Here is a 27,999-nt window from a genome sequence, read left to right on the forward strand (position 1 = left end):
AAACTGAATATTAATGTTGGTGACTCCCGCACTATCTGTTGTGATTGAATCAATATATTCTGTGTTAGGCTGCTGCTACCACCTTCTTGTGTTCCCACAAAATCAATACTACAAAAAAATAAATAAATAAATAAATGATGGTGCGCAAATGCCTTACTATGTCATCTCATTAATATAGCCTGAGAAAAATACATATATGTGCAAACAACATAATAAATAAATGAAATCATGTGCATCACACTATAAATGTCAATCTTCAAATAAATAATAGGACCAAATGAAAAGTCTGTGTGTAAATTCTTTCGTTATCACGGCTTCTTTTTTGCCAAATTCTCAGCATGTTGTGTATATCCCCTTTGTGCTGTCAATGCATTCAAATTCCACCATGTTCATAGCAGGGCCCCACCACCTTGCTTATATTGTTCACCTCAAATCATGGACCTGCTGCACCATCAGGTCATAAACGCTTCCTCTTCCTCTGTGGGGTCAATCACACTCGAATACATTGATGGTAAATCCAGACACGTAAAGCGGTGCTGGACGATGTATTTGCTGATAGCAATGTCCTGGGAGGTTTCCAGTCAGGCTTCATGAGGTATGTAAATGGCCTACACCTATAACAAGGGCCTTATTCAGTTTTAGTCAGAGCTGCAGTTTGTTTTTATCTACAGACACCCCTTATCTGCACAGGCAGTGTTTTGGTAAAGGCGGACTATACTTTCTAGTGTACCCCGTGTGAGGACCATGTTTTGGCCTCATGGGAGGCACAGGTGTTCCATTCTTCTGTATGCAGGCAGTCTCATTCATGTCATCGGGGATACAGCTGCTGCTCCCAATCTGACATCCATGTGGGCCCCTGGACACAGTGTGAGTTCGGGGCCACGCACCTGCACCCACATGGATGTCAGAGTGGAAGCAGCAGCTGTATCCGTACTCCGGCTGCATCCCTATAGACAAGACTGGAACACCTGTGCATCCCATGTAAGCAGAACATGTCCCCCCCACAGGTGTGAGCCCCTGTGAACGAGCACTTGTAAACATGCATTGCATGAATGAAAACCATGGACACGGTTCTTTCATATGTGTGCTAGCTCGGTGTATTAGGACACCGGACCCCTTTGCAGCTGAGTCTGAACCCCCCATATACAAGTCACTACGCAGACTCTGATCTCTGCTCACAGACTGAGGAGAGACCGCAAGGCCGGTCACGTGTGCTTTAAGAGGTGGGCGGGGACATGTATGCATGAGCAGGAAGAGATCGGCGATTGCTTAGTGGGCGGGGAGTAGGTATGTAAACAGTGCAGAGGATTGTGGGTAGTCTTGGTGTACTGTAGCACAGTGCAATCCTCTCCAGGATGTTCATATTGTTCTCTATGGGAGGACTGTGTGTGTGGGAGGTGCGGATTACAGTCCGTGTACACAAAGCTGAGCGGAACACATCTACTAGAGGCATAGCCTCCCCTCCTATGTATTGCCCGGCACTACAAATCCCAGCATCCTTTGCGGAATAAATCCACTACAGGGAGAGAAGGATGCTGGGATACGAGTCTCTGCCAGTCCATTGGCTGCACGGTGAGTGCATACAGACTTCTGGGAGTTGTAGTCTCGGGCTAGTGTCCATGCCGGCTGTGTTTCTATGTACAGGTCAGAATGGAGCCATAGAGAGGAGGGCGGCTGATGATGGTAATGTGATGATCGATGGATGTGATCTTATTTCTTTCCTCCTGATTGGGCTGTAGAAGAGGAAGAACACTGATCGTATCATTACACTTGTCTTCAGTGAGGCAGAGAAATGGTAAAGGGGAACTAAAGACAACACTTTGTAGGAAAACTGCTATAGGGCGGACAGCAAGTGGTTACATTTAGATTTAGAGTGATGTGGGGTTAGACCACCTGTCAGGTTGTTCTTGCTGATTGTGTCCAGAACAGGATGTGAGGGAAAATCTTCCAGTGAGGACACTTGTTCCCATAGCAACTGTCTCTAACGCACAAGTCCTCACCTGCTTGAGCTATCCCACTAGGAAGCTGCCAAAGCAGACAGCCAATCATAGGCATCAGAGACCCCCTCATCCCTTGGATACAAGTCAGTGTGGGGCGGGGCATACCTCCGCTGCCTGTGATTGGCTGTTCACTTTGCAACTTTCCAGCAGGATAGCTCAGGTAGGTGTGGACTGGTATCTGGACTCATTCCTTCTGTCTAAGTGCCCGGTCATACCGGTGCGACTTGTGAGCTGAAATCCCAACTAGTGAATGTCCGTGTCTTAAGATGTGCGTTTTGCTGCAGCGCGATTTTTAAAGTATTTCTTGCATTACTTTTTCTGCAGTTTTGTTGTGATTTCACATACATAGAATACAATGGAAATCACACCGCAAATAGCAAGAAATCGTTGGAAATCTTAAGAAGTTGCAATACAGTCTTCAGAAATCGCACCTGAAATCGCATGATTTTAAGTCGCAGCGGTGTGACCGGTGACTAAGGGCCTCGTTCCCCTGACAGCCGGTGCTTTCCTCCTCTGCCAGACATCCTGGATTGTGAGCAGACCCTCGCCCCCCTCCTATACAATGCAGGACTGTTAGGTCTGCTTAGTGTGTTATGACATCAGAAAGCTGCGACCGGCCGGGTAGCCAGGTAAAGCACTTCAGAGGATCAGTCCAACAAAGAGGAGGAATCTTGTGGGAGTGAGGAATAAAGTAATAATTTGTATTTAGCCCATGAAATGTGGGGGAGGGAATCAAGCAGCATGGGTACATTTAAAAGCAGCCCAGAGTCTGGCTTTAACGCTGACCAACTTTTAAACAGTTCTTTATTGGAGAAACTTAGGCTGGCCATACACTATACAATTTTCTTACAATTTCTGCCCAATTTCCTTTATATTTACCTTCAACTATGTAGTGCAAAGACCTGCCTAATTGGATACAATTGGAAGTGTTTAGGTTTGACCTCATATTATATGTTTTTTTTGTAACTCTAAAGTAAAATTCTGAAGAAAATTGTATAATGTGTGGGCAGCCTAAATCTTGCAAAGTGTACAGTAAAGTACAGCAAAACAATATGGGACTTATTAACCGCTTCCGTGCCGCGCTATAAGAGAAATGCCGCTACAGGGCGGTACGGCTGCTCAAAATCACGTATATATATATGTGATTTTGCATTTCCGTGTTGGGGGCATGCTGCTGTTGGCAGCCTTGGCTGTTAATCACCGGATTATAGCCGGTGATTCCCTCCCGGCACCCGGCGATCACCGTTTATCACTGATGGGGGAGAGGCCTGTATGTAAACAATACAGATCTCTCCCCTGTCAGCTCCTGCACACTGCTTTGTATGGCTTTGCACAGTAGAGCCATACAAAGCAGTGTGCTTACAGTGTAAAGCACAGCACACAGTAAAACAGCACACAGTCAATCCTTTAATCAGCCCAGATGTTAACCCCTTCCTGCCCAGTGTCATTAGTACAGAGTTAGTGCTTTTTATTAGCACTGATCACTGTATTGGTTTCACTGGGGATGTCAGTGACAGTTAGTCCCCCCCCCCCCCCCAGTGGCAGAATGCTCGCCACAGTCCCACTATAAGTCGCTGATCGCCACCATTACCAGTAAAACAAATTCCAGTATATATACCACCATTTTTAAACGCTATACGTTCACATAAGCCAATTAATTTACACGTATTGGGATTTTTTTTTTAGAAATGACATGTAGCAGAATTCATTTTGGCCTAAATTTATGACGAAATTTGATTTTTTTAAAAAAATTTTGTGGACATGTTTAATAGCTAAAAGTCAAAAGTAGTTTTTTTTTTTGTCGGTCTTTTTTTGTTTATAGCAAAAAAAAATTAAATCGCAGAGGTGATCAAATACCACAGATAGAAAGCTCTATTTGTGGGCAAAAAAGAGACGTAAATTTAATTTGGGTGCAGCCTCGTAGGATCGCGCAATTGTCAGTTACAGTAATGCAGCGCCGTATCGCAAAAAATGGCCTGTTCAGGATAGGGGGGTAAATCCTCTGGAGGACAAGTGGTTAATGACAAGCATGATATGAGTATCTGAAAACAGCCAGTAAACATGACAAGGAGCTGAGAGCTCCATCTGCTGGCTGGACAGGAGCATAAAATATACTCATATGCAGTATTCATAGCTCACAAATGACCAGGCAATAAAAAAGTTTTTTTAGTAATTATGGTTAGGACTAAAAGAAAAAGTAAGAATATGTCTTAACCACTATGCATTCTCTTTAAGTTGTCGGGGGACATTATCCTAAGTGGACACAGGCTCTTTTATATATCACCCCTCTGGGATGAAATTAAAGCTGAGTTCCACTCACACTGTCAAAAAATAAAAGTCAGTAGCTACAAAAACTGTGACTTTTAAAAAACAGCCACTCACCTGTCCCACGACCCCGCGGTGTCCTCCCCGCAGCCCGTTTCACCAGCCATGTGGTGATCCAGACGCCGGCATCTTCAATGTGGGCACAGGGCTGTGACAGCTTGCAGCCCACTGTCAAAAAATGTAACTGTTTTTGACATACAGTCACCAGTCAGTGTCCCTGATCACTGCCACACCAGTCATATAATGATGCTGTACTGCACTGGTGAGAGCATATAAAAAAAACAGATTTTATTCAATTTCTTCATTTTCAAAAAAATTGTAACTGAACATTACAAAAAAACTCACCATGCCTCTTACTAACTGCCTCAGACTGACTACTTTGCAAAAAAAAGGGGTCATTTGGGGGGCAATTTATTCTGGCATTCTAGGGCCTCAAGAAATGAGATAGGCTGTCAGTAGAATAGAGTTTAGCAGTTTTCAGATATACTGTGTATATATATACCATAGCTTGTAGACACTAATACTTTTACACAAAGCTATTAATGTACATTATTGGAATTTTTTTTACCAAAGACACATAGCAGAATACATTTTGGCATAAATTTATGCCAAAATTAGATTTTATTGGGTATGTTTTATAACAGAAAGTAGAAAACGGTTTTTATTTTTTTTTGTTAAAAATGTTTGGTATTTTTGTTGTTTATAGTGAAAAAACTAAAAAAACCAGCGATAATCAAATACCACTAATATAAATCTCTATTTGTGTGGAAATAATGATACAAATTTAATTTGTGTACAATATTGCAGGACCATGCAATTGCCACTTAAAGTAGCACAGTGCTGAATAGCAAAAAATGTCCTAGTCATGAAGGGGTTAAAATCTTCCAGAGCTCAAGTGGTTAAAAGTCCTGCGTCTTCTTCTTTTTGTAATATTCTCTATATACTGGTAAATCACTTTGGGATGTGGTGTCGGTGACTTACTTATCAATTTTACAGTTCTATATAGAAACATTTGCAGTCCACCATGACACCATCTCCAAAGGAACATCTAAAAGAAATGTATAAAACCTTCTTTGTAGGTATGCTTTGTGAATGGGAACACACACAAACATAACGAATTTGACTGCAAAAGTGGAAATACACTTTAAAATAAAGGCCCCAGATTGTACAGAAAATATTTTGTTTTCCAGAGGCTTTATTAATAAAAAGACACAAGCAAATATATGTACCGTATTTTCCGGCGTATAAGATTACTTTTTAACCCTTGAAAATCTTCTCAAAAGTCAGGGGTCGTCTTATACGCCGGTATACGGCATACTGACACTTGGTGTCAGGGCGGCACTTCCAACGGAAGGGACAGTAAGTACAGGGGTGGGTAGGGGCTGCTGTTTCTTACCTGGCTACGGTCCCAGTCCCACGACGATCCAGTCTAGGAAGCGCGGCTGCTCCTTCATTCAGTTCGGCCACCGGATGTTCGTGCGGCCGCTCGTCTCCACCTCCTAACCGGTGATTGGCCGCCAGAACTGTAGCTCAGGAATGGCACACAGGCGGCCAATCACCAGCGAGGAGGCGGAGCCGAGCAGCCCCGCAAAAAATCGAGTGAGGGAGCGGCCAGTAAGTGTGCCGTGCAGAGGTGCTGCTGCAACCACGTATGCTGGCTGCAGCAGCACCATACTGGAACAGGGGTCAGCAAGTGTAATTGGTGTCAGTGAGAGGAATAGTGCCCATGATTGGTGTCACTGATATTAATGATGGGGCATTATTCCTCCCAATGACACCAACGATGGGGCACTATTCCCCCCCCCCCACTGACACCAACGATGGGGCACTATTCCATCCCCCACTGACCCCAACGATGGGGCACTATTCCTCCCCCCCCCACTGACACCAAAGATGGGGCACTACTATCCCCCCCCCCTTCCACTGACACCAATGATGAGGCACCATTCCTCCCCCCCCCCCCCCCTACTGACACCAACGATGGGGCACTATTCCACCCCCCCACTGACACCAATGATGGAACACTATTCCTTCCCCCACTGACACCAATGATGGGGTACTATTCCTCCCACTGACACCAATGTTGGGACACTATTCCTCCCACTGACACCAATGACAGGGAACTATTCCTTCCACTGACAACAATGACGGAGTACTATTCCCCCCACTGATACTAATGATGGGACACTATTCCTCCCACTGACACCAATGATGGGGCACTATTTCTCCCACTGACACTAATGATGGGACACTATTCCTCACACACTGACACTAATGATGGGGCACCATCATTGGTGTCACTGGGAGGAATAGTGCCCCATCATTGGTGTCAGTGGGAGGAATAGCACCCCATCATTGGAATACCATACTGAAATACCATACCATATTGAAATCAAATCTGATGTTTTTTAATTTTTATTTTTTAATGTTTTTTTGGTGTGCGTTGGAAGAGGGGTAGTCTTATACGGCGAGTATAGCCCAAACCCTATACGCCCAGTCGTCTTATTCGCCAAAAAATACGGTATTTATGTGCAAGAAAAGCACATCTGTTGGGGCAACATAAGACAACTGTGCTTAAAACAAGTGGCTGATTAGAATGACTATGTATCAGGTGTACAACTAGTTATTATTATTATTATACAGGATTTATATAGCGCCAATAGTTTGCGCAGTGCTTTACAAAATGAAGGTAGACATTACAGTTACAATACAATTTGGTACAAGAGGAAACAGAGGGCCTGTTCGTTAGAGCTTACAATCTAAGTTGAAGCAAACCTAATATGAAGCCAGCAAAGTATAAGAAAAGTTTCAAAAGATGAATGCAGCTCAAAAGAATGAATCGGTAGATGCACCAAAAGTGTCAGCAAGCCAATATTCTCAGTCTCAGCAGCCTAATTACAGCATGCTTTCCAGGCAGCTAACTGAACAAAAAACAATGCAGGGAGACTGATTTACCATTCAGCCTATTTGGGGCATTTATTTGAGTATTTCTTTCTTTGCTATCCCGTACAGGAGTCTTTCTAGTGGCCATCAGTTCGGCTACAGCAGTCTGAGTTATCAGCATTGTCCTTTAGAAGTTCCATTTGATTTTTCACAAGGACAAGGTTGTTTAGCGATGGGACCTCCTTTTATCCAAGGTGGTCTCTAATTTTCACCTTTATGATGGTACTGTGCTATCTTTGTTGTGTTTCAGTGTGCTCTGGTTCACCCCAAGGAGATCTGTCTCCATTATATGGGATATAGTGAGAGTTGTCGGGGTTTATCTCTCAGCCACTGCTTCTTTTAGGCAGACAGATTCCCTGATAGTTTTTCCAAAAGGCCACAAGTTCTCCAGCTGACATTTCCACAATTTTTAAGTGAATTTGACAAGTCGTTTTGCAGGAGAAAACTCCGTAAAAGCATCTCTGAGAATTTCAGTCTAATTCCAGAAGCCCATCCACTCGCCGCGCTTTGGCGTGGTCTTAGTAACCAAACAGTATCTACTAAAAGCCCTAACTATGTGCGGCAAGAAAAAAAGAAGCAGTTACTAAATAAGACTTGTAGTTTAGCTTACTAATACCTATTGAAAGGTAAATTCAAAAATTGAAATCATACACAAAAACACTCTCTTCTCCCTTTACCAAACTGAAAATGAAACCGTTGCAATAAAAACATACATTCACACTTGTCTGGACATCATCTTGCCACAATCCCAGTAATTAACCCCCAGTAATAGCATTAGTACCTATAATGCATTCTAACAAACAATTCCTAAGTGTACTAGTAGGGGGCAGTGGACATTGCACATATTACTCTACATCAGATAGACCTCCCTAAGTTTATACCCTCATGTACATCTCCACTTGTGCACTACTATGGACATCCTCATAAAGCTTTTCGTCAACAAAATTGTTTCCAATGTTTTCTTGAAGATTAGTCATATCTGAGGACATAAACAAGAATAGGCAGTTCTTTTATGAAAAAGAATGTCTATAACAATTATTTTGGTAGCATAATTATTAATGTGGAACTTCTGCTCATTGCTAAAGAACATTATTTTTTATCAAATTGTTATGGGTAAGGTTCTGCTTTAAGTAAACGTTTCCTTTTTTTCCTAGCCTCACATAGCTAGGGCTTTGCATACAGGTAGTTTTTACAAGCGTGTGAGTTGCATGAGTCCCTTTCCCATTAAAGCCCATTCCACTAGAATGGTGATTACTTCTTGGGCTTTTCTTTATCAGGCTTTTGTGGCTTAGATCTGTAAGGCGGTGACTTGCTTCTGTTCACACATTCTCTTAAAGTGTATGTTACCCTTAAAATGAGTGCAGCAGATATGTGTTTATAAGGTATATTTCTGTCACAAGTAGCAGCCTCTTGTGTTTTGGATTGTGCCTTTTGGATACAAATACCAGGTTATCCCGGCAGTCCCTATTCTGTAATCTTAAATTTCTTCTTCTAGGGTGACAACACTGCTCCTCCATAGATACAGTACAGTGAGAGAACATTGTCACTCTAGGACAGAAAGTGGGTTACTGGCAGGATCACCGGGTGAAAATAAAGGAAAAAAAATCCTGACAAAATATGCAAGTACTACATCTAAGGGCTGGTAGGCTGCAATATATTAGATTTTTAGTTTGGGGTTCAGATACATTTTAATTGTAACAGAGAAAGGGTGTTATCCATTTGTCTTTGCTGTGTGGCAGGGTAAGGTATGTCTCAGTACTGGATAGAAAGAAATCCAAATAATCTGTTCAGTAAAACAGTTACACAGTATGCATTTTGATGTCTGTATTTATTTTAGTGCTTTGTTTGGAGCTCAGCTTTAAGATTTTGCTATATATTCTGTTTGCAGACGTGTGGTCCGTTCATGGGTTACAACAAAGCCACTGCTGTTCTGCCCAGCTATAAATACAGCCATGTGGTAGTTTTGGCTACACAGACATCCCATGTATTGAGAAGACCTTGGTGTGTGGAGACAGAGGTCAGTGACTGAAAGTTCAACAAACCTTGTTTTGTTCTGTTTACTGCTATTAAGGGTTTCCAGTGTCACTTTGGTATTGCTGCATGAAAGCATCCCTAAGCCTGGGTTCACACATATGCGGTGCGGTATATCGCATGTGATTTGCACAGAAACCGCCCCACATTCCTATGCAAATCGCATGCGAATTCTGTGCGATGCGATTTGAGCCATACATTTTGTATGGCTCAAATCGCATCGCACAGAACATTTTGTATGGCTCAAATCGCACCGCATCCACACCAAAAAGGTGCAGGACCCTTTTTTTGGTCCGCACTAGAATCAGATCAGATGGGTATCCACACCCATGCGATCCAGTTCTGCACATTGCACCGCATTTTGCGAACCGATTTCGGGGTGTTGTTAGCATACACACCCACAGCGGTTGAAATGAACTGGGTGCGATTTTGATGCAGTGCAGAATTCGCACAGAAACCGCTGCGAATTCTGCCACCCCATCAGTGTGAACCCAGGCTTAATGTCATATATCAGACATTAGATTTGCAAGTATGAATTGATGTTTGTGGGTAATCGCAGGGTTTTGTTAACATTAGGTAAAGTCTAAGGTTAGTTAAAACCTCTTTCTTGTTTTTTTTTCCTTTAAATGAGCACACGGGACTTTATTTACATTTAATGCAGAGTGGTGTTCCTTGTGCTGGTGTCAGCTGTCAGTGGAAAACTGAAGTCCTCTGCCTCCCTTCCATACCTTGCAGCCATAATCTTCTGGTGCAGTGGGAGTTTATACAAGCCGATTTATGAATGTAGGACAGGCTGATGAATAGATCACTTTTCATTCATGGAATCTATACAACAGCTTCTGTGATTGGAGGAGGGGAGGCAGAAAGAGTGAGCATAGTCGGCACTCTGTAAGCTATGTTGCTTGTGCTGCGTTTTTTAAATATTTCATACCATGAAGTAGAGTGAAATGACAGATTGAATGATGGATTAGTGCTGCGCTACTCAGTGCATAAATGAATAATAAATGGACATATAAATTAATATAAAATAAATCAATGTATAAGCAAATATACCCGCACCCAAGTGTGGAAATGAAAAACTGCTAGAAACAACCAGTGGAAAATTGTGACCAAAACAATTAATCAAACAATATATTAGTAAAGAACATCCATATAGCAACAAAGTGATAAGTGACAAAAAAAAAAAAATATATATATATATATATATATATATATATATAAAATAATGTAATGAAAGCAAAATGTGACACAATATACAGTTGCAAGAAAAAGTATGTGAACCCCTTGGGATTACGTGGAGTTTTGCATGAATTGGGCATAAAATGTGCTCTGAACGTCATCTAAGTCACAACAATAGAAGAACACAGTCTGCTGAACATAATACTACACAAATTGTCTCTCAGTCTGGTTCAGTAGGAATCACAATCATGGGAAAGACTGCTGACCTGACAGTTGTGCAGAAAACCATCATTGACACCCTCCATAAGGAGGGAAAGCCTCAAAAGGTAATTGCAAAAGAAGTTGGATGTTCCCAAAGTGCCGTGTCAAAGCACATTAATAGAAAGTTATGTAGAAGGGAAAAGTGTGGAAGAAAAAGGTGCACAAGCAGCAGGGATGACCGCAGCCTGGAGAGGATTGTCAGGAAAAGGCCATTCAAAAGTGTTGGGGACTTTCACAAGGAGTGGACTGAGGCTGCAGTCAGTGCATCAAGAGCCACCACACACAGACGGATCCTGGACATGGGCTTCAAATGACGTATTCCTCTTGTCAAGCCGCTCCTGAACAACAAACAATGTCAGAAGCGTCTTACCTGGGCTAAAGAAAAACAGACCTGGTCTGTTACTTAGTGGTCCAAAGTCCTCTTTTCTGATGAGAGCAACTTTTGCATCTCATTTGGAAACCAAGGACCCAGAGTATGGAGGAAGAATGGAGAGGCACACACTGTACGATGCTTGAAGTCCAGTGTGAAGTTTCCACAGTCTGTGTTGATTTGGGGAGCCATGTCATCTGCTGGTGTTGGTCCACTGTGCTTCATTAAGTCCAGGGTCAACGCAGCTGTCTACCAGGAGATTTTGGAGCACTTCATGCTTCCTTCCGTAGACTAGCTTTATGGCGATGCTGACTTCATTTTCCAGCAGGACTTGGTCTGCCATAACACCTCAGCAGTGCCACAGGCTGATAGCTTCCATGCCACGCTGCATTGAGGCGGTAATTGCTGCAAAAGGGGCCCAAACCAAGTACTGAGTACATATGCATGCTTATACTTTTCAGAGGTCTGATATTGTTCTATGTACAATCTTTGTTTTATTGATTGCATGTAATATTCTAATTTTCTGAGATTGTGGATTTGGGGTTTTCATGAGCTGAAAGCCATAATCATCACAATTATGACAAATCACGGCTTGAACTATCTTGCTTTGCATGTAATGAGTCTATCTCATATATTAGTTTCACCTTTTAAGTTGCATTACTGAAATAAATGAACTTTTGCACGATTATTCTAATTTTTCGAGTTTCATCTGTGTGTGTGATATATATATATATATATATATATATATATATATATATATATATATATATATATGTATATATCCATCCATATCCCATCAGTTGCTAAAGGGCTGTGATGACATGATAACACTAAAAAAAAATCTGAATTAGCTCTCTGAACACTACTATACACTCTTTCCAACAAACTTTGTAGAAAAAAAAAGGGATTTTTAGTTCACATGCATTGCAATACATGTTTAAGCTGGCCAACTGCATCAAAGTAATCCCTCTCTGGCCAGTCCCTAAACTACTCTATTTTACATTACACTACTCTACTCTACATTTCACTACTCACTGGTGAGGGACCCAAGAAGGGGAGGTTGGGGGACTCTCTGCAAAAGCATTGCACAGAGCATGTAAGTGCCCCCCACCCCCGCCTGACCTCAACCTCTTGGGCCATGTCCTGTGTCCAAGGAGGCTGCAGACCAATGTGAAAGTGCAGCGTGATCTCATGCATATACATTGGACAGTCACAGCCAGATGGCTACCTCCAAGATGGCGGTGCCCAGTCCAGGTGAAGACAGCTGAATCTGTTGAATGGACCCCTTTAAGGCATTCACAGCAAAACAGAGAGCCCTAGGGAAATCTGTCAAACCCTCACCTAGGTCAGCCTCAGTACCTGCTGAGCCTAACTTCCTGGACAGACTTTTTACACCAATCCTAAGGCTCTGGCAGACTCCAGTAGCCGCAACCACCGACTGCAGTGCAGCATCCACCAAGGCAAAAGATGCCTTGAGAAAAGTTTCCAAACATTTGTCAGCTGCATCTTTAAAGACTAAAACAAGCCATACTTGAATTGGAATTCAAGATTCCATCCATGCATGGACAGGCTGATTGCACCCCAGTCAATTGATGGATCAACTTGGGTACAACCAGCCTAACAGAATTTTTTTCATTGGATTATTTTTTGCTTATGGCTATAAATATGAGCAGTGATCATCCTGTTCTGCTGGCTGAGAAGGTTCCCCGCAAACCCTCTGCCAGCAGAATACAGTAGTACTGTGTGAGGAATTCCCTCCATCAACACTGACTGATTTGTCAGCTGCATCTTTAAAGAGTAAAACAAGCCATACATGAAGAGGAATTCAAGATTCCATCCATGCATGGACAGGCTGATTGCACCCAATCAATTGATGGGTCAACTTGGGTACAACCAGCCTGACAGAATTTTTACGTTGGATTATTGCCTATGGGTTTAAATATGAGCAGTGATCATCCTACTCTGCTGGTTGAGAAGGTTCCCCGCAACCCCTCTGTCAGCAGAATACAGTAGTGCTGTGTGAGGAATTCCCCCCATCAACACTGACTGATTTGTCAGCTGCATCTGTAAAGACTAAAACAAGTCATAAAAGAATTGGATTTCAAGATTCCATCCATGCATGGACAGGATGATTGCACCCCAGTCAATTTATGTATCAACTTGGGTACAACCAGCCTGACAGAATTTCTACATTGAATTATTGCCTATGAGCAGTGATCATCCTGCTCTGCTGGCTAAGAAGGTTCCCCGCAAACCCTCTGCCAGCAGAATACAGTAGTGCTGTGAGAGGAATACCCCCCATCAACACTGATTTGTCAGCTACTTCTTGAAAGATTAAAACAAGCCATACATGAATTGGAATTCAAGATTCCATCCATGCATGGACAGGCTGATTGCACCCAGTCAATTGATGGGTCAACTTGGGTACAACCAGCCTGACAGAATTTTTACGTTGGATTGTTGCCTATGGCTATAAATATGAGCAGTGAACATCCTGCTCTGCTGGCTGAGAAGGGTCCCCGCAACCCCCCCGCCAGCAGAATACAGTAGTGCTGTGTGAGGAATTCCCCCCATCAACACTGACTGATTTGTCAGCTGCATCTTTAAAGACTAAAACAAGTCATACAAGAATTGGATTTCAAGATTCCATCCATGCATGGACAGACTGATTGCACCCCAGTCAATTGATGGATGAACTTGGGTACAACCAGCCTGACAGAATTTCTACATTGGATTATTGCCTATGAGCAGTGATCATCCTGCTCTGCTGGCTGAGAAGGTTCCCCGCAAACCCTCTGCCAGCAGAATACAGTAGTGCTGTGAGAGGAATTCCCCCCATCAACACTGATTTGTCAGCTACTTCTTGAAAGACTAAAACAAGCCATACATGAATTGCGATTCAAGATTCCATCCATGCATGGACAGGCTGATTGCACCCAGTAAATTGATGGATGAACTTGGGTACAACCAGCCTGACAGAATTTCTACATTGGATTATTGCCTATGGCTATAAATATGAGCAGTGATCATCCTGCTCTGCTGGCTGAGAAGGTTCCCAACAACCCCCCCCCCCCCTCCCGCCAGCAGAATACAGTAGTGCTGTGAGAGGAATTCCCCCCATCCACACTGACTGATTTGTCAGCTGCATCTTTAAAGACTAAAACAAGCCATACATGAATTGGAATTCAAGATTCCATCCATGCATGGACAGGCTGATTGCACCCAATCAATTGATGGGTCAACTTGGGTACAACCAGCCTGACAGAATTTTTACGTTGGATTGTTGCCTATGGCTATAAATATGAGCAGTGAATATCCTGCTCTGCTGGCTGAGAAGGTTCCCCGCAACCCCCCCGCCAGCAGAATACAGTAGTGCTGTGTGAGGAATTCCCCCAATCAACACTGACTGATTTGTCAGCTGCATCTTTAAAGACTAAAACAAGTCATACAAGAATTGGATTTCAAGATTCCATCCATGCATGGACAGGCTGATTGCACCCCAGTCAATTGATGGATCAACTTGGGTACAACCAGCCTAACAGAATTTTTTTCATTGGATTATTTTTTGCTTATGGCTATAAATATGAGCAGTGATCATCCTGTTCTGCTGGCTGAGAAGGTTCCCCGCAAACCCTCTGCCAGCAGAATACAGTAGTGCTGTGTGAGGAATTCCCTCCATCAACACTGACTGATTTGTCAGCTGCATCTTTAAAGAGTAAAACAAGCCATATATGAAGAGGAATTCAAGATTCCATCCATGCATGGACAGGCTGATTGCACCCAGTGAATTGATGGGTCAACTTGGGTACAACCAGCCTGACAGAATTGTTACGTTGGATTATTGCCTATGGCTATAAATATGAGCGGAGATCATCCTTCTCTGCTGGCTGAGAAGGTTCCCAGCAACCCCCCCCCCCCCCCCCCCCCCGCCAGCACAATACAGTAGTGCTGTGGGAGGAATTCCCTCCATCAACACTGACTGATTTGTCAGCTGCATCTTTAAAGACTAAAATAAGCCATACATGAACAGGAATTCAAGATTCCATCCATGCATGGACAGGCTGATTGCACCCAGTCAATTGATCTGTCAACTTGGGTACAACCAGCCTGACAGAATTTTTACGTTGGATTGTTGCCTATGGCTATAAATATGAGAAGTGAACATCCTGCTCTGCTGGTTGAGAAGGTTCCCCGCAACCCCCCGCCAGCAGAATACAGTAGTGCTGTGTGAGGAATTCCCCCCATCAACACTGACTGATTTGTCAGCTGCATCTTTAAAGACTAAAACAAGTCATACAAGAATTGGATTTCAAGATTCCATCCATGCATGGACAGGCTGATTGCACCCAGTCAATTGATGGATGAACTTGGGTACAACCAGCCTGACAGAATTTCTACATTGGATTATTGCCTATGGCTATAAATATGAGCAGAGATCATCCTTCTCTGCTGGCTGAGAAGGTTCCCCGCAACCCCTCTGTCAGCAGAATACAGTAGTGCTGTGTGAGGAATTCCCCCCATCAACACTGACTGATTTGTCAGCTGCATCTTTAAAGACTAAAACAAGTCATACAAGAATTGGATTTCAAGATTCCATCCATGCATGGACAGGATGATTGCACCCCAGTCAGTTGATGTATCAACTTGGGTACCACCAGCCTGACAGAATTTCTACATTGGATTATTGCCTATGAGCAGTGATCATCCTGCTCTGCTGGCTGAGAAGGTTCCCCGCAAACCCTCTGCCAGCAGAATACAGTAGTGCTGTGAGAGGAATTCCCCCCATCAACACTGATTTGTCAGCTACTTCTTGAAAGACTTAAACAAGCCATACATGAATTGGAATTCAAGATTCCATCCATGCATGGACAGGCTGATTGCACCCAGTGAATTGATGGGTCAACTTGGGTACAACCAGCCTGACAGAATTTTTACATTGGATTGTTGCCTATGGCTATAAATATGAGCAGTGAACATCCTGCTCTGCTGGCTGAGAAGGTTCCCCGCAACCCCCCCGCCAGCAGAATACAGTAGTGCTGTGTGAGGAATTCCCCCCATCAACACTGACTGATTTGTCAGCTGCATCTTTAAAGACTAAAACAAGCCATACATGAAGTGGAATTCAAGATTCCATCCATGCATGGACAGGCTGATTGCACCCAATCAATTGATGGGTCAACTTGGGTACAACCAGCCTGACAGAATTTTTACGTTGGATTATTGCCTATGGTTTTAAATATGAGCAGTGATCATCCTACTCTGCTGGTTGAGAAGGTTCCCCGCAACCCCTCTGTCAGCAGTATACAGTAGTGCTGTGTGAGGAATTCCCCCCATCAACACTGACTGATTTGTCAGCTGCATCTTTAAAGACTAAAACAAGTCATACAAGATTTGGATTTCAAGATTCCATCCATGCATGGACAGGCTGATTGCACCCAGTCAATTGATGGATGAACTTGGGTACAACCAGCCTGACAGAATTTCTACATTGGATTATTGCCTATGGCTATAAATATGAGCAGTGATCATCCTTCTCTGCTGGCTGAGAAGGTTCCCCGCAAACCCTCTGCCAGCAGAATACAATCGTGCTGTGTGAGGAATTCCCTCCATCAACACTGACTGATTTGTCAGCTGCATCTTTAAAGACTAAAACAAGCCATACATGAACAGGAATTCAAGATTCCATCCATGCATGGACAGTCTGATTGCACCCAGTCAATTAATGGGTCAACTTCTGTACAACCAGCCTGACAGAATTTTTACGTTCGATTGTTGCCTATGAGCAGTGATCATCCTGCTCTGCTGGCTGAGAAGGTTCCCCGCAAACCCTGTGCCAGCAGAATACAGTAGTGCTGTGAGAGGAATACCCCCCATCAACACTGATTTGTCAGCTACTTCTTGAAAGATTAAAACAAGCCATACATGAATTGCGATTCAAGATTCCATCCATGCATGGACAGGCTGATTGCACCCAGTCAATTGATGGGTCAACTTGGGTACAACCAGCCTGACAGAATTTTTACGTTGGTTTATTGCCTATGGCTATAAATATGAGCAGTGATCATCCTGCTCTGCTGGCTGAGAAGGTTCCCCGCAAACCCTCTGCCAGCAGAATACAGTAGTGCTGTGAGAGGAATTCCCTCCATCAACACTGACTGATTTGTCAGCTGCATCTTTAAAGACTAAAACAAGCCATACAAGAATTGGATTTCAAGATTCCATCCATGCATGGGCAGGCTGATTGCACCTAGTCAATTAATGGGTCAACTTCTGTACAACCAGCCTGACAGAATTTTTACGTTGGATTATTGCCTATGGCTATAAATATGAGCAGAGATCATCCTTCTCTGCTGGCTGAGAAGGTTCCCCGCAACCCCTCTGTCAGCAGAATACAGTAGTGCTGTGTGAGGAATTCCCCCCATCAACACTGACTGATTTGTCAGCTGCATCTTTAAAGACTAAAACAAGTCATACAAGAATTGGATTTCAAGATTCCATCCATGCATGGACAGGCTGATTGCTCCCCAGTCAATTGATGGATGAACTGGGTACAACCAGCCTGACAGAATTTCTACATTGGATTATTGCCTATGAGCAGTGATCATCCTGCTCTGCTGGCTGAGAAGGTTCCCCGCAAACCCTCTGCCAGCAGAATACAGTAGTGCTGTGAGAGGAATTCCCCCCATCAACACTGATTTGTCAGCTACTTTTTGAAAGACTAAAACAAGCCATACATGAATTGCGATTCAAGATTCCATCCATGCATGGACAGGCTGATTGCACCCAGTCAATTGATGGGTCAACTTGGGTACAACCAGCCTGACAGAATTTTTACGTTGGATTGTTGCCTATGGCTATAAATATGAGCAGTGAACATCCTGCTCTGCTGGTTGAGAAGGTTCCCAGCAACCCCCACCCCCCCGCCAGCACAATACAGTAGTGCTGTGGGAGGAATTCCCCCCATCAACACTGACTGATTTGTCAGCTGCATCTTTAAAGACTAAATCAAGCCATACATGAAGTGGAATTCAAGATTCCGTCCATGCATGGACAGGCTGATTGCATCCAGTCAATTGATCTGTCAACTTGGGTACAACCAGCCTGACAGAATTTTTACGTTGGATTGTTGCCTATGGCTATAAATATGAGCAGTGAACATCCTGCTCTGCTGGTTGAGAAGGTTCCCCGCAACCCCCCGCCAGCAGAATACAGTAGTGCTGTGTGAGGAATTCCCCCCATCAACACTGACTGATTTGTCAGCTGCATCTTTAAAGACTAAAACAAGTCATACAAGAATTGGATTTCAAGATTCCATCCATGCATGGACAGGCTGATTCTACCCCAGTCAATTGATGGATGAACTTGGGTACAACTAGCCTGACATAATTTCTACATTGGATTATTGCCTATGAGCAGTGATCATCCTGCTCTGCTGGCTGAGAAGGTTCCCCGCAAACCCTCTGCCAGCAGAATACAGTAGTGCTGTGAGAGGAATTCCCCCCATCAACACTGATTTGTCAGCTACTTTTTGAAAGACTAAAACAAGCCATACATGAATTGCGATTCAAGATTCCATCCATGCATGGACAGGCTGATTGCACCCAGTCAATTGATGGATGAACGTGGGTACAACCAGCCTGACAGAATTTCTACATTGGATTATTGCCTATGGCTATAAATATGAGCAGTGATCATCCTGCTCTGCTGGCTGAGAAGGTTCCCCGCAAACCCTCTGCCAGCAGAATACAGTAGTGCTGTGAGAGGAATTCCCCCCATCAACACTGATTTGTCAGCTACTTCTTGAAAGATTAAAACAAGCCATACATGAATTGGAATTCAAGATTCCATCCATGCATGGACAGGCTGATTGCACCCAGTGAATTGATGGGTCAACTTGGGTACAACCAGCCTGACAGAATTTTTACGTTGGATTGTTGCCTATGGCTATAAATATGAGCAGTGAACATCCTGCTCTGCTGGCTGAGAAGGTTCCCCGCAACCCCTTCGCCAGCAGAATACAGTAGTGCTGTGTGAGGAATCCCCCCCATCAACACTGACTGATTTGTCAGCTGCATCTTTAAAGACTAAAACAAGTCATACAAGAATTGGATTTCAAGATTCCATCCATGCATGGACAGGCTGATTGCACCCCAGTCAATTGATGGATGAACCTGGGTACAACCAGCCTGACAGAATTTCTACATTGGATTATTGCCTATGGCTATAAATATGAGCAGTGATCATCCTGCTCTGCTGGCTGAGAAGGTTCCCCGCAACCCCCCCGCCAGCAGAATACAGTAGTGCTGTGTGAGGAATTCCCCCCATCAACACTGACTGATTTGTCAGCTGCATCTTTAAAGACTAAAACAAGCCATACATGAAGTGGAATTCAAGATTCCATCCATGCATGGACAGGCTGATTGCACCCAATCAATTGATGGGTCAACTTGGGTACAACCAGCCTGACAGAATTTTTACGTTGGATTATTGCCTATGGTTTTAAATATGAGCAGTGATCATCCTACTCTGCTGGTTGAGAAGGTTCCCCGCAACCCCTCTGTCAGCAGTATACAGTAGTGCTGTGTGAGGAATTCCCCCCATCAACACTGACTGATTTGTCAGCTGCATCTTTAAAGACTAAAACAAGTCATACAAGATTTGGATTTCAAGATTCCATCCATGCATGGACAGGCTGATTGCACCCAGTCAATTGATGGATGAACTTGGGTACAACCAGCCTGACAGAATTTCTACATTGGATTATTGCCTATGGCTATAAATATGAGCAGTGATCATCCTTCTCTGCTGGCTGAGAAGGTTCCCCGCAAACCCTCTGCCAGCAGAATACAATCGTGCTGTGTGAGGAATTCCCTCCATCAACACTGACTGATTTGTCAGCTGCATCTTTAAAGACTAAAACAAGCCATACATGAACAGGAATTCAAGATTCCATCCATGCATGGACAGTCTGATTGCACCCAGTCAATTAATGGGTCAACTTCTGTACAACCAGCCTGACAGAATTTTTACGTTCGATTGTTGCCTATGAGCAGTGATCATCCTGCTCTGCTGGCTGAGAAGGTTCCCCGCAAACCCTGTGCCAGCAGAATACAGTAGTGCTGTGAGAGGAATACCCCCCATCAACACTGATTTGTCAGCTACTTCTTGAAAGATTAAAACAAGCCATACATGAATTGCGATTCAAGATTCCATCCATGCATGGACAGGCTGATTGCACCCAGTCAATTGATGGGTCAACTTGGGTACAACCAGCCTGACAGAATTTTTACGTTGGTTTATTGCCTATGGCTATAAATATGAGCAGAGATCATCCTTCTCTGCTGGCTGAGAAGGTTCCCCGCAACCCCCCCGCCAGCAGAATACAGTAGTGCTGTGTGAGGAATTCCCTCCATCAACACTGACTGATTTGTCAGCTGCATCTGTAAAGACTAAAACAAGTCATACAAGAATTGGATTTCAAGATTCCATCCATGCATGGACAGGATGATTGTACCCCAGTCAATTGATGTATCAACTTGGGTACAACCAGCCTGACAGAATTTCTACATTGAATTATTGCCTATGAGCAGTGATCATCCTGCTCTGCTGGCTAAGAAGGTTCCCCGCAAACCCTCTGCCAGCAGAATACAGTAGTGCTGTGAGAGGAATACCCCCCATCAACACTGATTTGTCAGCTACTTCTTGAAAGATTAAAACAAGCCATACATGAATTGGAATTCAAGATTCCATCCGTGCATGGACAGCCTGATTGCACCCAATCAATTGATGGGTCAACTTGGGTACAACCAGCCTGACAGAATTTTTACGTTGGATTATTGCCTATGGTTTTAAATATGAGCAGTGAACATCCTGCTATGCTGGCTGAGAAGGTTCCCCGCAACCCCCCCGCCAGCAGAATACAGTAGTGCTGTGTGAGGAATTCCCCCCATCAACACTGACTGATTTGTCAGCTGCATCTTTAAAGACTAAAACAAGCCATACATGAAGTGGAATTCAAGATTCCATCCATGCATGGACAGGCTGATTGCACCCAATCAATTGATGGGTCAACTTGGGTACAACCAGCCTGACAGAATTTTTACGTTGGATTATTGCCTATGGTTTTAAATATGAACAGTGATCATCCTACTCTGCTGGTTGAGAAGGTTCCCAGCAACCCCTCTGCCAGCAGAATACAGTAGTGCTGTGTGAGGAATTCCCCCCATCAACACTGATTTGTCAGCTACTTCTTGAAAGACTAAAACAAGCCATACATGAATTGTGATTCAAGATTCCATCCATGCATGGACAGGCTAATTGCACCCAGTCAATTGATGGGTCAACTTGGGTACAACCAGCCTGACAGAATTTCTACATTGGATTATTTATTGCCTATGGCTGTAGCTATGAGCAGTAATCATCCTGCTCTGCTGGCTGAGATGGTTCCCCGCAACCTCCCCACCAGCAGAATACTGTAGTGCTGTGAGAGGAATTCCCCCCCATCAACACTGACTTTAGTAATGGGGAAGCAAACAAATTTTTTTTTTCTTTTGCGTCATCTATGGACTGCTTAATTTCCCCTTCTAAACTTGTTACGTTTTATACCCATATTTATGGTGTAACATGTTTAGCAACTCACCCCCCCCCCCCACCCCAAAACAGCGTGCGGAGGTTCCTCTCCCACATTTGCTGTCACATTTTTAAAATCGTGCAGCTGTGCCTGCACAACCGCATCATTCATTCACAGGAATCTGTGAATAAAGAAACTACAAGTTCTATCTTCCACCACGGCAGACGGATTTGTAGTTTGAATGGGCTGCGAGCATGATGAGTAGCATGTTCATAGTCCATTCACATTCCCTCCAGGCTGCAAATTGACAGCCCATACAGAGGGTAGAATGTGTTGGAGCCTGAAATTGCACCAGGGATCCACTGATTGGGGATGCAAAACTTTGCAGGCTCATGTTTAAAGAAATATTAAATGCACATTTTTTGACCTGCAAAAATATGTGCATTTATTTATTTATTTATTTGTAAAGGTTAACTTACAGGGCTTGTGCTCATCATGGCCCTTCCATGGTTTACTCTGCAGGTTTGAACCTCTTCAGGATCTTCCTCACGTAAGGATTGTCCGCCATAGATTGCCTTGCTGTGAAAACTTGAGATTGAGATGAAGGCATGTTATCTAATTTACGTTCAGATCCTGAAGGAAATGTATTGGAAGTGGCTGTAAAAGTTGGCTGTTTTTTATGCTGAGTGCAGCTACTCAATTTAGCAGAAATCCACTTCAGAAAATGCTGGGTACTGGCATAGATACCTGGACGTTGTTTGCGGGCACAACCAGAACCCCAGCTTGTGACACCTGCCACAAAGTACTTTGAAGTTGTTTTATCCAAACACATGAGTGGTCCTCCGCTGTCTCCCTGTAATGGAATCAAAGATAAAAAGAATGTTAGTCTAATATTTACAAAAGAATAATAAGTACCAGAATGTGATAAGAGACCCCATCATGTCTTTTGAGGAGAACTCGAGTAAATGTGCTTGTTATTTTGCTTCTTTTGCCCCTGGTTCCCCATCCTAGAGAATACTCCCGGACTTTTTTCCCCGGCCAGGCATCCAAGATACTGCAAAGACTGTGGGAGCACATGGCGTGAGGTTTCCCCTGGCTGCCGCCAGGACTTTAGCTGACATGAGTGCGGGAGAGGTAGAGCAGCCGCAAGTCTGCTGGACATAGAGCCTGCCAGAAATGTCAGTGAGGAATAAAGGGAAAGGTTGTATTTGCAGCACAGTGGGGGCAAGGAGGGGGCAACAAAAGTAGCCTGAGTATTTCTGTTAGTTAATTTACTTTGGCGTGTTTATCTCATGCATTGAGTGGTGAAAGGGTCCCTTTAAAAAGTCTTTCGTGGTCAAACGGATAACTGAAGAACAATAGAAAAAGTAGCTAACTTTGGAAATATAAGTGGCGCTATGAGCAAAGTTCTTGTGAAAATGCTAGTTCCCTGGATGTATCTGGTTTCAATTGCGGAGTCACAGCTCCATAAGCATACAGCAATTTAAAATTGAAAAAAGTTAGAATTGCTCATCTCTATGATGATTTCATGTCAGTGACTCAGGAGGCATCAAAGCCTGTGAATTAGCATTAAAGTAGTAGCATTTTCAGGAAAGGGCAACAATGGACGTCTATATCCTTTTCCCATGACATGCTTCCTTTAGGGCTAGATCATACCATGGTACAGAGACGTCAATTTTTCTGCATGCATTCTGCAAGGGTACAACTAAACCAATTGTTCTCCATGTGCACTGTTCACACCACAACACTAGTATCACGTGCAGATTTTTTCTGCACAGGAATCTGCAACATGTATAAAACTAATTGAAACGCACTTGAAAACTGATGTAAACTGATGTCTCTGCAAGTGAAATCTGACTGTCCGTTTCCATCAGTTTTTCTACACACATGGTGTGAACAAAGCCTAAAAGTGGTAGTAATCCGGCCCCCCTGCAGGTTTAAGTCATAATGTACTAGTATGCACCGCATACTAGCACACTATGACAGACTTACCTGCACACAGAGCCCTCTGGCTGTATGAATGGCCTGGGCCACAATGACATCATTCCTGCGCACACTGTATGCCCTGAATGCAGAGCGTCAGTCTGAATGGGCAGGTGAAGTTATTGGCTAATGCTGATGTGAATATCTCCTAAATGGTATACGTTTAGGAGATATTCATTGTACCTATAGGCAAAGCTTGATAATAAGCTTACCTGTAGGTACAAGTTAAAGAATAGCGTTTACTTCCACTTTAACCCCTCAACGCAGGCGCCTCCCGGCTCTTTAAGAGGTTTCTGATACCAGGGGGCGGGGATTCTGATCAAGTGATCGCCATAATTGGCTGTCATAGCGGTTACATGATTGGAAAGCTTCCGATCACAAGTAGAGACTGGGAGCTTTCCATTAGCCACCAGTAACTCTGCTGGGAGCGCTCAGGACGGGCACTCTCGGCACAGCTCTATTAACATTCTGGTACGGATATATGCAGCCTCTTGGTGTTAAGGCCCAGCTGCCGAGAGGCCTGATTATATGCGTACCACCGGCAGGAATAGGTTAATCACTTTGTGCTATTTTAACATAGCCTTTTTTGCATCTATTAGCTGCTATTTCTTATTAAAATCTATATATCGCAAGGAGACGATATGCTTTCATACAGTATATACGAATACTGAAAATAGGATGAATGTATATAATGTCCCCATGTACAAGACAAGCATTGTTAATTGTTTGAAAAAATGGATGTAATCTTTTGAAACTTACTTGGCAAGTGTCCACTCCACCTCTTTGATATCCAGCGCACAGGTTTTGTGCATGGATGCGGCCATTGTACCAGCCTGGGCTGTTACAGGTTTGAAGGTCAATCAAGTTCACTTTGGCTTCCCGCAGAAAATCCGCTGTTGCGGCACCTGTAAAAAAAAAAAGATAATGAAAATTAATTAAATATGCAAACTATACAGCCATATGTGAGATATGAGAAGTACTATAATGGACATGATATAAGCCTTGTAATGCCAGCATAACAAAAAACAGACACCAGGAAGTGGCTATATGTAGTTTTTTTCCCCCCCAGTGTTCTCCTTGGTGTCCACCAACTGGCAGTGATCAGCTCCAAATCTGTAGCTTTAGCAGACACTCACCCCCACTCCATCATCTTTCAGTACCCTTGTGCTTTTTAGAGATGGAGTGGAAGTACTGATTTGCACTTGAGAGGAAATGTAGGACCCCAAAATGGCTCTTCTTGGTGCCTTCTTTTACATTGTTATGTTTTGCAAGGATAATACCAGGACAAGTTCATTAAGAAGTTTAGGACTGCAGACGAAACTTACCATTCTCAGACAAATGTCCCCAGCCACTTATGTAGCATGTGCTCATGCTGTAGATGTCCATGGTGCTGCTGGGTAAACATGCTGGCTGAACGAAGTCATTGTACACTACTGGCGAGTTGAGCTGTATGAGGGCAATATCATTGATCTTTAATTTGCTGTCGTATCTTTTGTGCAGAATATAAGCCTTGACAGATCTTATCTGCACTTCCTTGTCAAGTTGTGATAGTTTGTTAGCTCCTATCACAATTCTCCATTTTGCCACAGAGCTGTAAAGTAAAAAAAAAAATGTTAAAAAGGACTGCAAGAAGATGGCAGCACAAGCACAAACATTCTAACACGCTTAACAGACTGCTATATGTCTAGAGATGAATACGATATATATATTTTTCTTAAAAGAAAAAGTACACTAGCCACTTAGCCAGTCCCGGCTGGGAAAAATCCCAACTTTAAAGTTGGAACCTGGCTCAGCCTCTCAGCAAATTACTGGGAGCCCCAGCCGCTCCCTCCCCCTCATGGGGGTGGGAAGGGGGGTGGATAGGTGGGGGCAGAGCAAAGAGCGGAGACAGAGAGTCACCAGCTCACGGAGCACTGAGAACTGAGCGATCAGCACTGTTTGCTCAGTCTTCGAGCCGACGAGGGACAGATGCAGCATCGAACTGGTGCTCCATCCACCTAAGTAAGTATATTTTCTAGAAAAAAAAAAAAACTTCTCTTTTAATTATTGAGAAGAGGACCAGAAGAGATAACCTTACCTTAAATCACCAAAGCAGTGTGCAGCAGTCAACACCCATTGGTCTTTTATTAGGGTTCCTCCACAAAAGTGGTTATATCCATTTAAATCCGGACTCTGTATGCTGACCATCCATGGCCAGGAACCTTTCCGGGCAATAACTCCTCCTACAATCCGTGAATCATACGATCTAATATTGCGCGTACCACAACCTAAAATAAAAGAAGAAAGACATAAATCATATCGACTTTTCACTGATTGAATACAATGCACATCAATAAAATATATAGATATTAAATATACAAAGTTTTATTTTTAACTTATTAACCTGGAACAAATTATGTCCAACTATTTAAATACCGACTAACATTTTCTTATTAATTTTGCTATTTCTTAATATGAAAGGGGGGAATTTGACTTAAGATATGCACTGATCTTGTGGATTTGTATTTATTTCAACAGTGCTAACAAATTCCACAGCTTTTTACAGTGAATGCAGAACTGGTAATGTTAGTTTCAGCCCCCAAAACAGCAATTGTACTAAAGCCTGATTGAATACTCCTTTTCTTGTAATGCACTCAGTAGTAACAGATCAGGGGGGCTTTTTTATTTTTTTTAATGCTATTGTACTGCAACTAGGGTTAAAAAGGCTGTGTGCTTTCAACAAGCTAGAGAGCTGGGCCCCTGCCCAACATATATCTATATGGGCAAACCTTCTTGAATATATGTGTTTGTGAGATCTATCTAAGTCTGTAATCCCAGTTCATGTAGTCTGTCACATTGATGCATAATGTCCCCTTACTATATACTGTATATATGATTTGAGTTATCAAGACAATGATGGCCTGATTAACTAGGCACTAAGTGCAAATAAATCCTATTAGCATTTTACTACTTACTTTTCATTTTAGTATGGGTACAGTTTAAAGGAGAAGTATAGCCAAAGCTTTTTTGTCCATAATCCTCCTATGGGTCACAGAAGTGCGCTTAGTTCTGCACTCCTGTGACCCAGATTCAGCCGTCATTAGGCTAAAGTCTGCTGTCTGTTGACGTTACGGAGCCACTCCAGGCTCTGCAGGGATCCCAACAATAATGTTGGGATCCGTCCAGATGCCGATCAGCTGCTGGCTCAGCCTCTCAGTGTGCTCCTGAGAGCCTGAGCCAGCCGCTTCCATGCCCTCCATAGCCTGGCGCTCCACTGACCATCACTGCTCTGTGCTTAGAACAGACCAGAGAACTGAGGGATCAGCGATGTTTGATGACTCAGTTCTTGGTGTAGAGCCGGCAGGAGACAGATGCAGAATTGGATTGATGCTGCAACCAGCTAGGTGAGTATGTAGGTTTGTTATTCTCATTTCCCGCTCTTCCCTTTTAGGATCCATGCACACTAGGAGCAGAAAAATGCCGGAACCTCTGGCAGAAAGAGCAGCATAAAATGCTCATAATGGCTCGTATTGCACAAGAGTTTAGGAGAGTTTATGTGCATTTGCTTTTTAAGCTTTTTTTTCCCCAAAACATTCACCTCTGCTTATTTTTCAATGTACATTTCAAAATGCAGAATGCTTCTAAACACCGCATTTATACGCGTTCATGAACGTTTTTTTGTTTATGAAGGGTTTCTTTTCCTGCTTCTAAACACTCCTCTAGAAATATGCCTCTAAACCCCCTAATGTTCATGGACATATGGAATAACATGGAGCTGTTTCTATAGGCAGGAGAAAACATGTAAAACTCCTGTAGAAGCTCCTATTGTTAAGCCTACTGTACATTGACCCTAAACAGCTTTTACAATAAACCCGTGTGCATGAAGCCTTAATATGCCGCTAAGATTACTAATGCTGTAATATGTGATTTAATACATTGGTGAGAGTGCTATACGATTTGATATCGATATGAAAAAAAAATATATATATATTTATGTATGTGTGTTACATTGGTCAGTTATGCTAAGTATATTTGCACATTAGAGCACTCCTCTGCCCCCCCCCCCCCTCACTAACAATGTAACCCCTAAAACTGAAAAATACAATAAATAATTTAAATAGAGAAAAAATCTGTTGGATCCTTAGGATAACTTACTGTCTGCGTGGTGGTAGGAACGCGATCTGTCAACAAATGAAGCAAATAGAAGCAGAAGAAGTAGGACACACACACGGGCCATCCTTACTCTATGCTGCTCTCTGCAGTTATGAGCCTCTCCAGGTGTGGCAGCTAAGTAAGTCACCTTAGTTGCCAGGGCAACAGCACAGTGAGAAAATTACAGCCACATGGCCAAAAATAAA

At 43.2% G+C, this 27,999-nt stretch overlaps 2 protein-coding genes across 15 annotated transcripts in view; one reads left to right on the forward strand and one right to left on the reverse strand.

Annotated features, from left to right (window-relative positions):
* Window positions 1-27,999, forward strand: part of PPCDC (phosphopantothenoylcysteine decarboxylase) — a 418,450-nt gene that overhangs the window by 279,591 nt on the left and 110,860 nt on the right. For 11 of the 14 annotated variants that reach the window (XM_089652388.1, XM_089652389.1, XM_089652390.1 and 8 more), the window contains one exon: window positions 9,157-9,285. In XM_089652388.1, the coding sequence (XP_089508514.1) occupies window positions 9,172-9,285 (114 nt within the window). In that variant the 5' untranslated portion in view covers window positions 9,157-9,171. Of the gene's footprint in view, window positions 1-1,602; window positions 1,684-9,156; window positions 9,286-27,999 lie in introns of those variants that run through there. The other 3 variants (XM_089652387.1, XM_089652400.1, XR_016305857.1) reach the window with 2 other exon arrangements.
* On the reverse strand, window positions 6,933-27,998 carry LOC149447523 (acrosin-like). The gene is made up of 6 exons (XM_089652381.1): window positions 27,797-27,998; window positions 25,740-25,929; window positions 24,988-25,253; window positions 24,422-24,567; window positions 22,159-22,532; window positions 6,933-11,514 (listed from the first exon to the last, which is right to left on the reverse strand). Exons 1-5 carry the CDS (start codon window positions 27,876-27,878, stop codon window positions 22,191-22,193), a joined length of 1,026 nt encoding a protein of 341 aa, XP_089508507.1. The 5' UTR covers window positions 27,879-27,998; the 3' UTR covers window positions 6,933-11,514; window positions 22,159-22,190.

The sequence above is a fragment of the Staurois parvus genome, unplaced genomic scaffold (assembly GCF_062004578.1).
Source record: "Staurois parvus isolate SC_StPar_1 unplaced genomic scaffold, SC_StPar_1.0 ptg000682l, whole genome shotgun sequence".
Lineage (NCBI taxonomy): Eukaryota > Metazoa > Chordata > Amphibia > Anura > Ranidae > Staurois > Staurois parvus.

Excerpts from the sequence above, each read along its gene's own strand:
- LOC149447523 (XM_089652381.1), bottom strand. The coding sequence starts at position 27,878 with ATGGCCCGTGTGTGTGTCCTACTTCTTCTGCTTCTATTTGCTTCATTT. Across the intron at positions 24,568-24,987 it reads GGGACATTTGTCTGAGAATG|GTGCCGCAACAGCGGATTTT; the intron begins GTAAGTTTCGTC and ends TTTTTTTTACAG. Across the intron at positions 22,533-24,421 it reads GTGGAGTGGACACTTGCCAA|GGAGACAGCGGAGGACCACT; the intron begins GTAAGTTTCAAA and ends ATTCCATTACAG.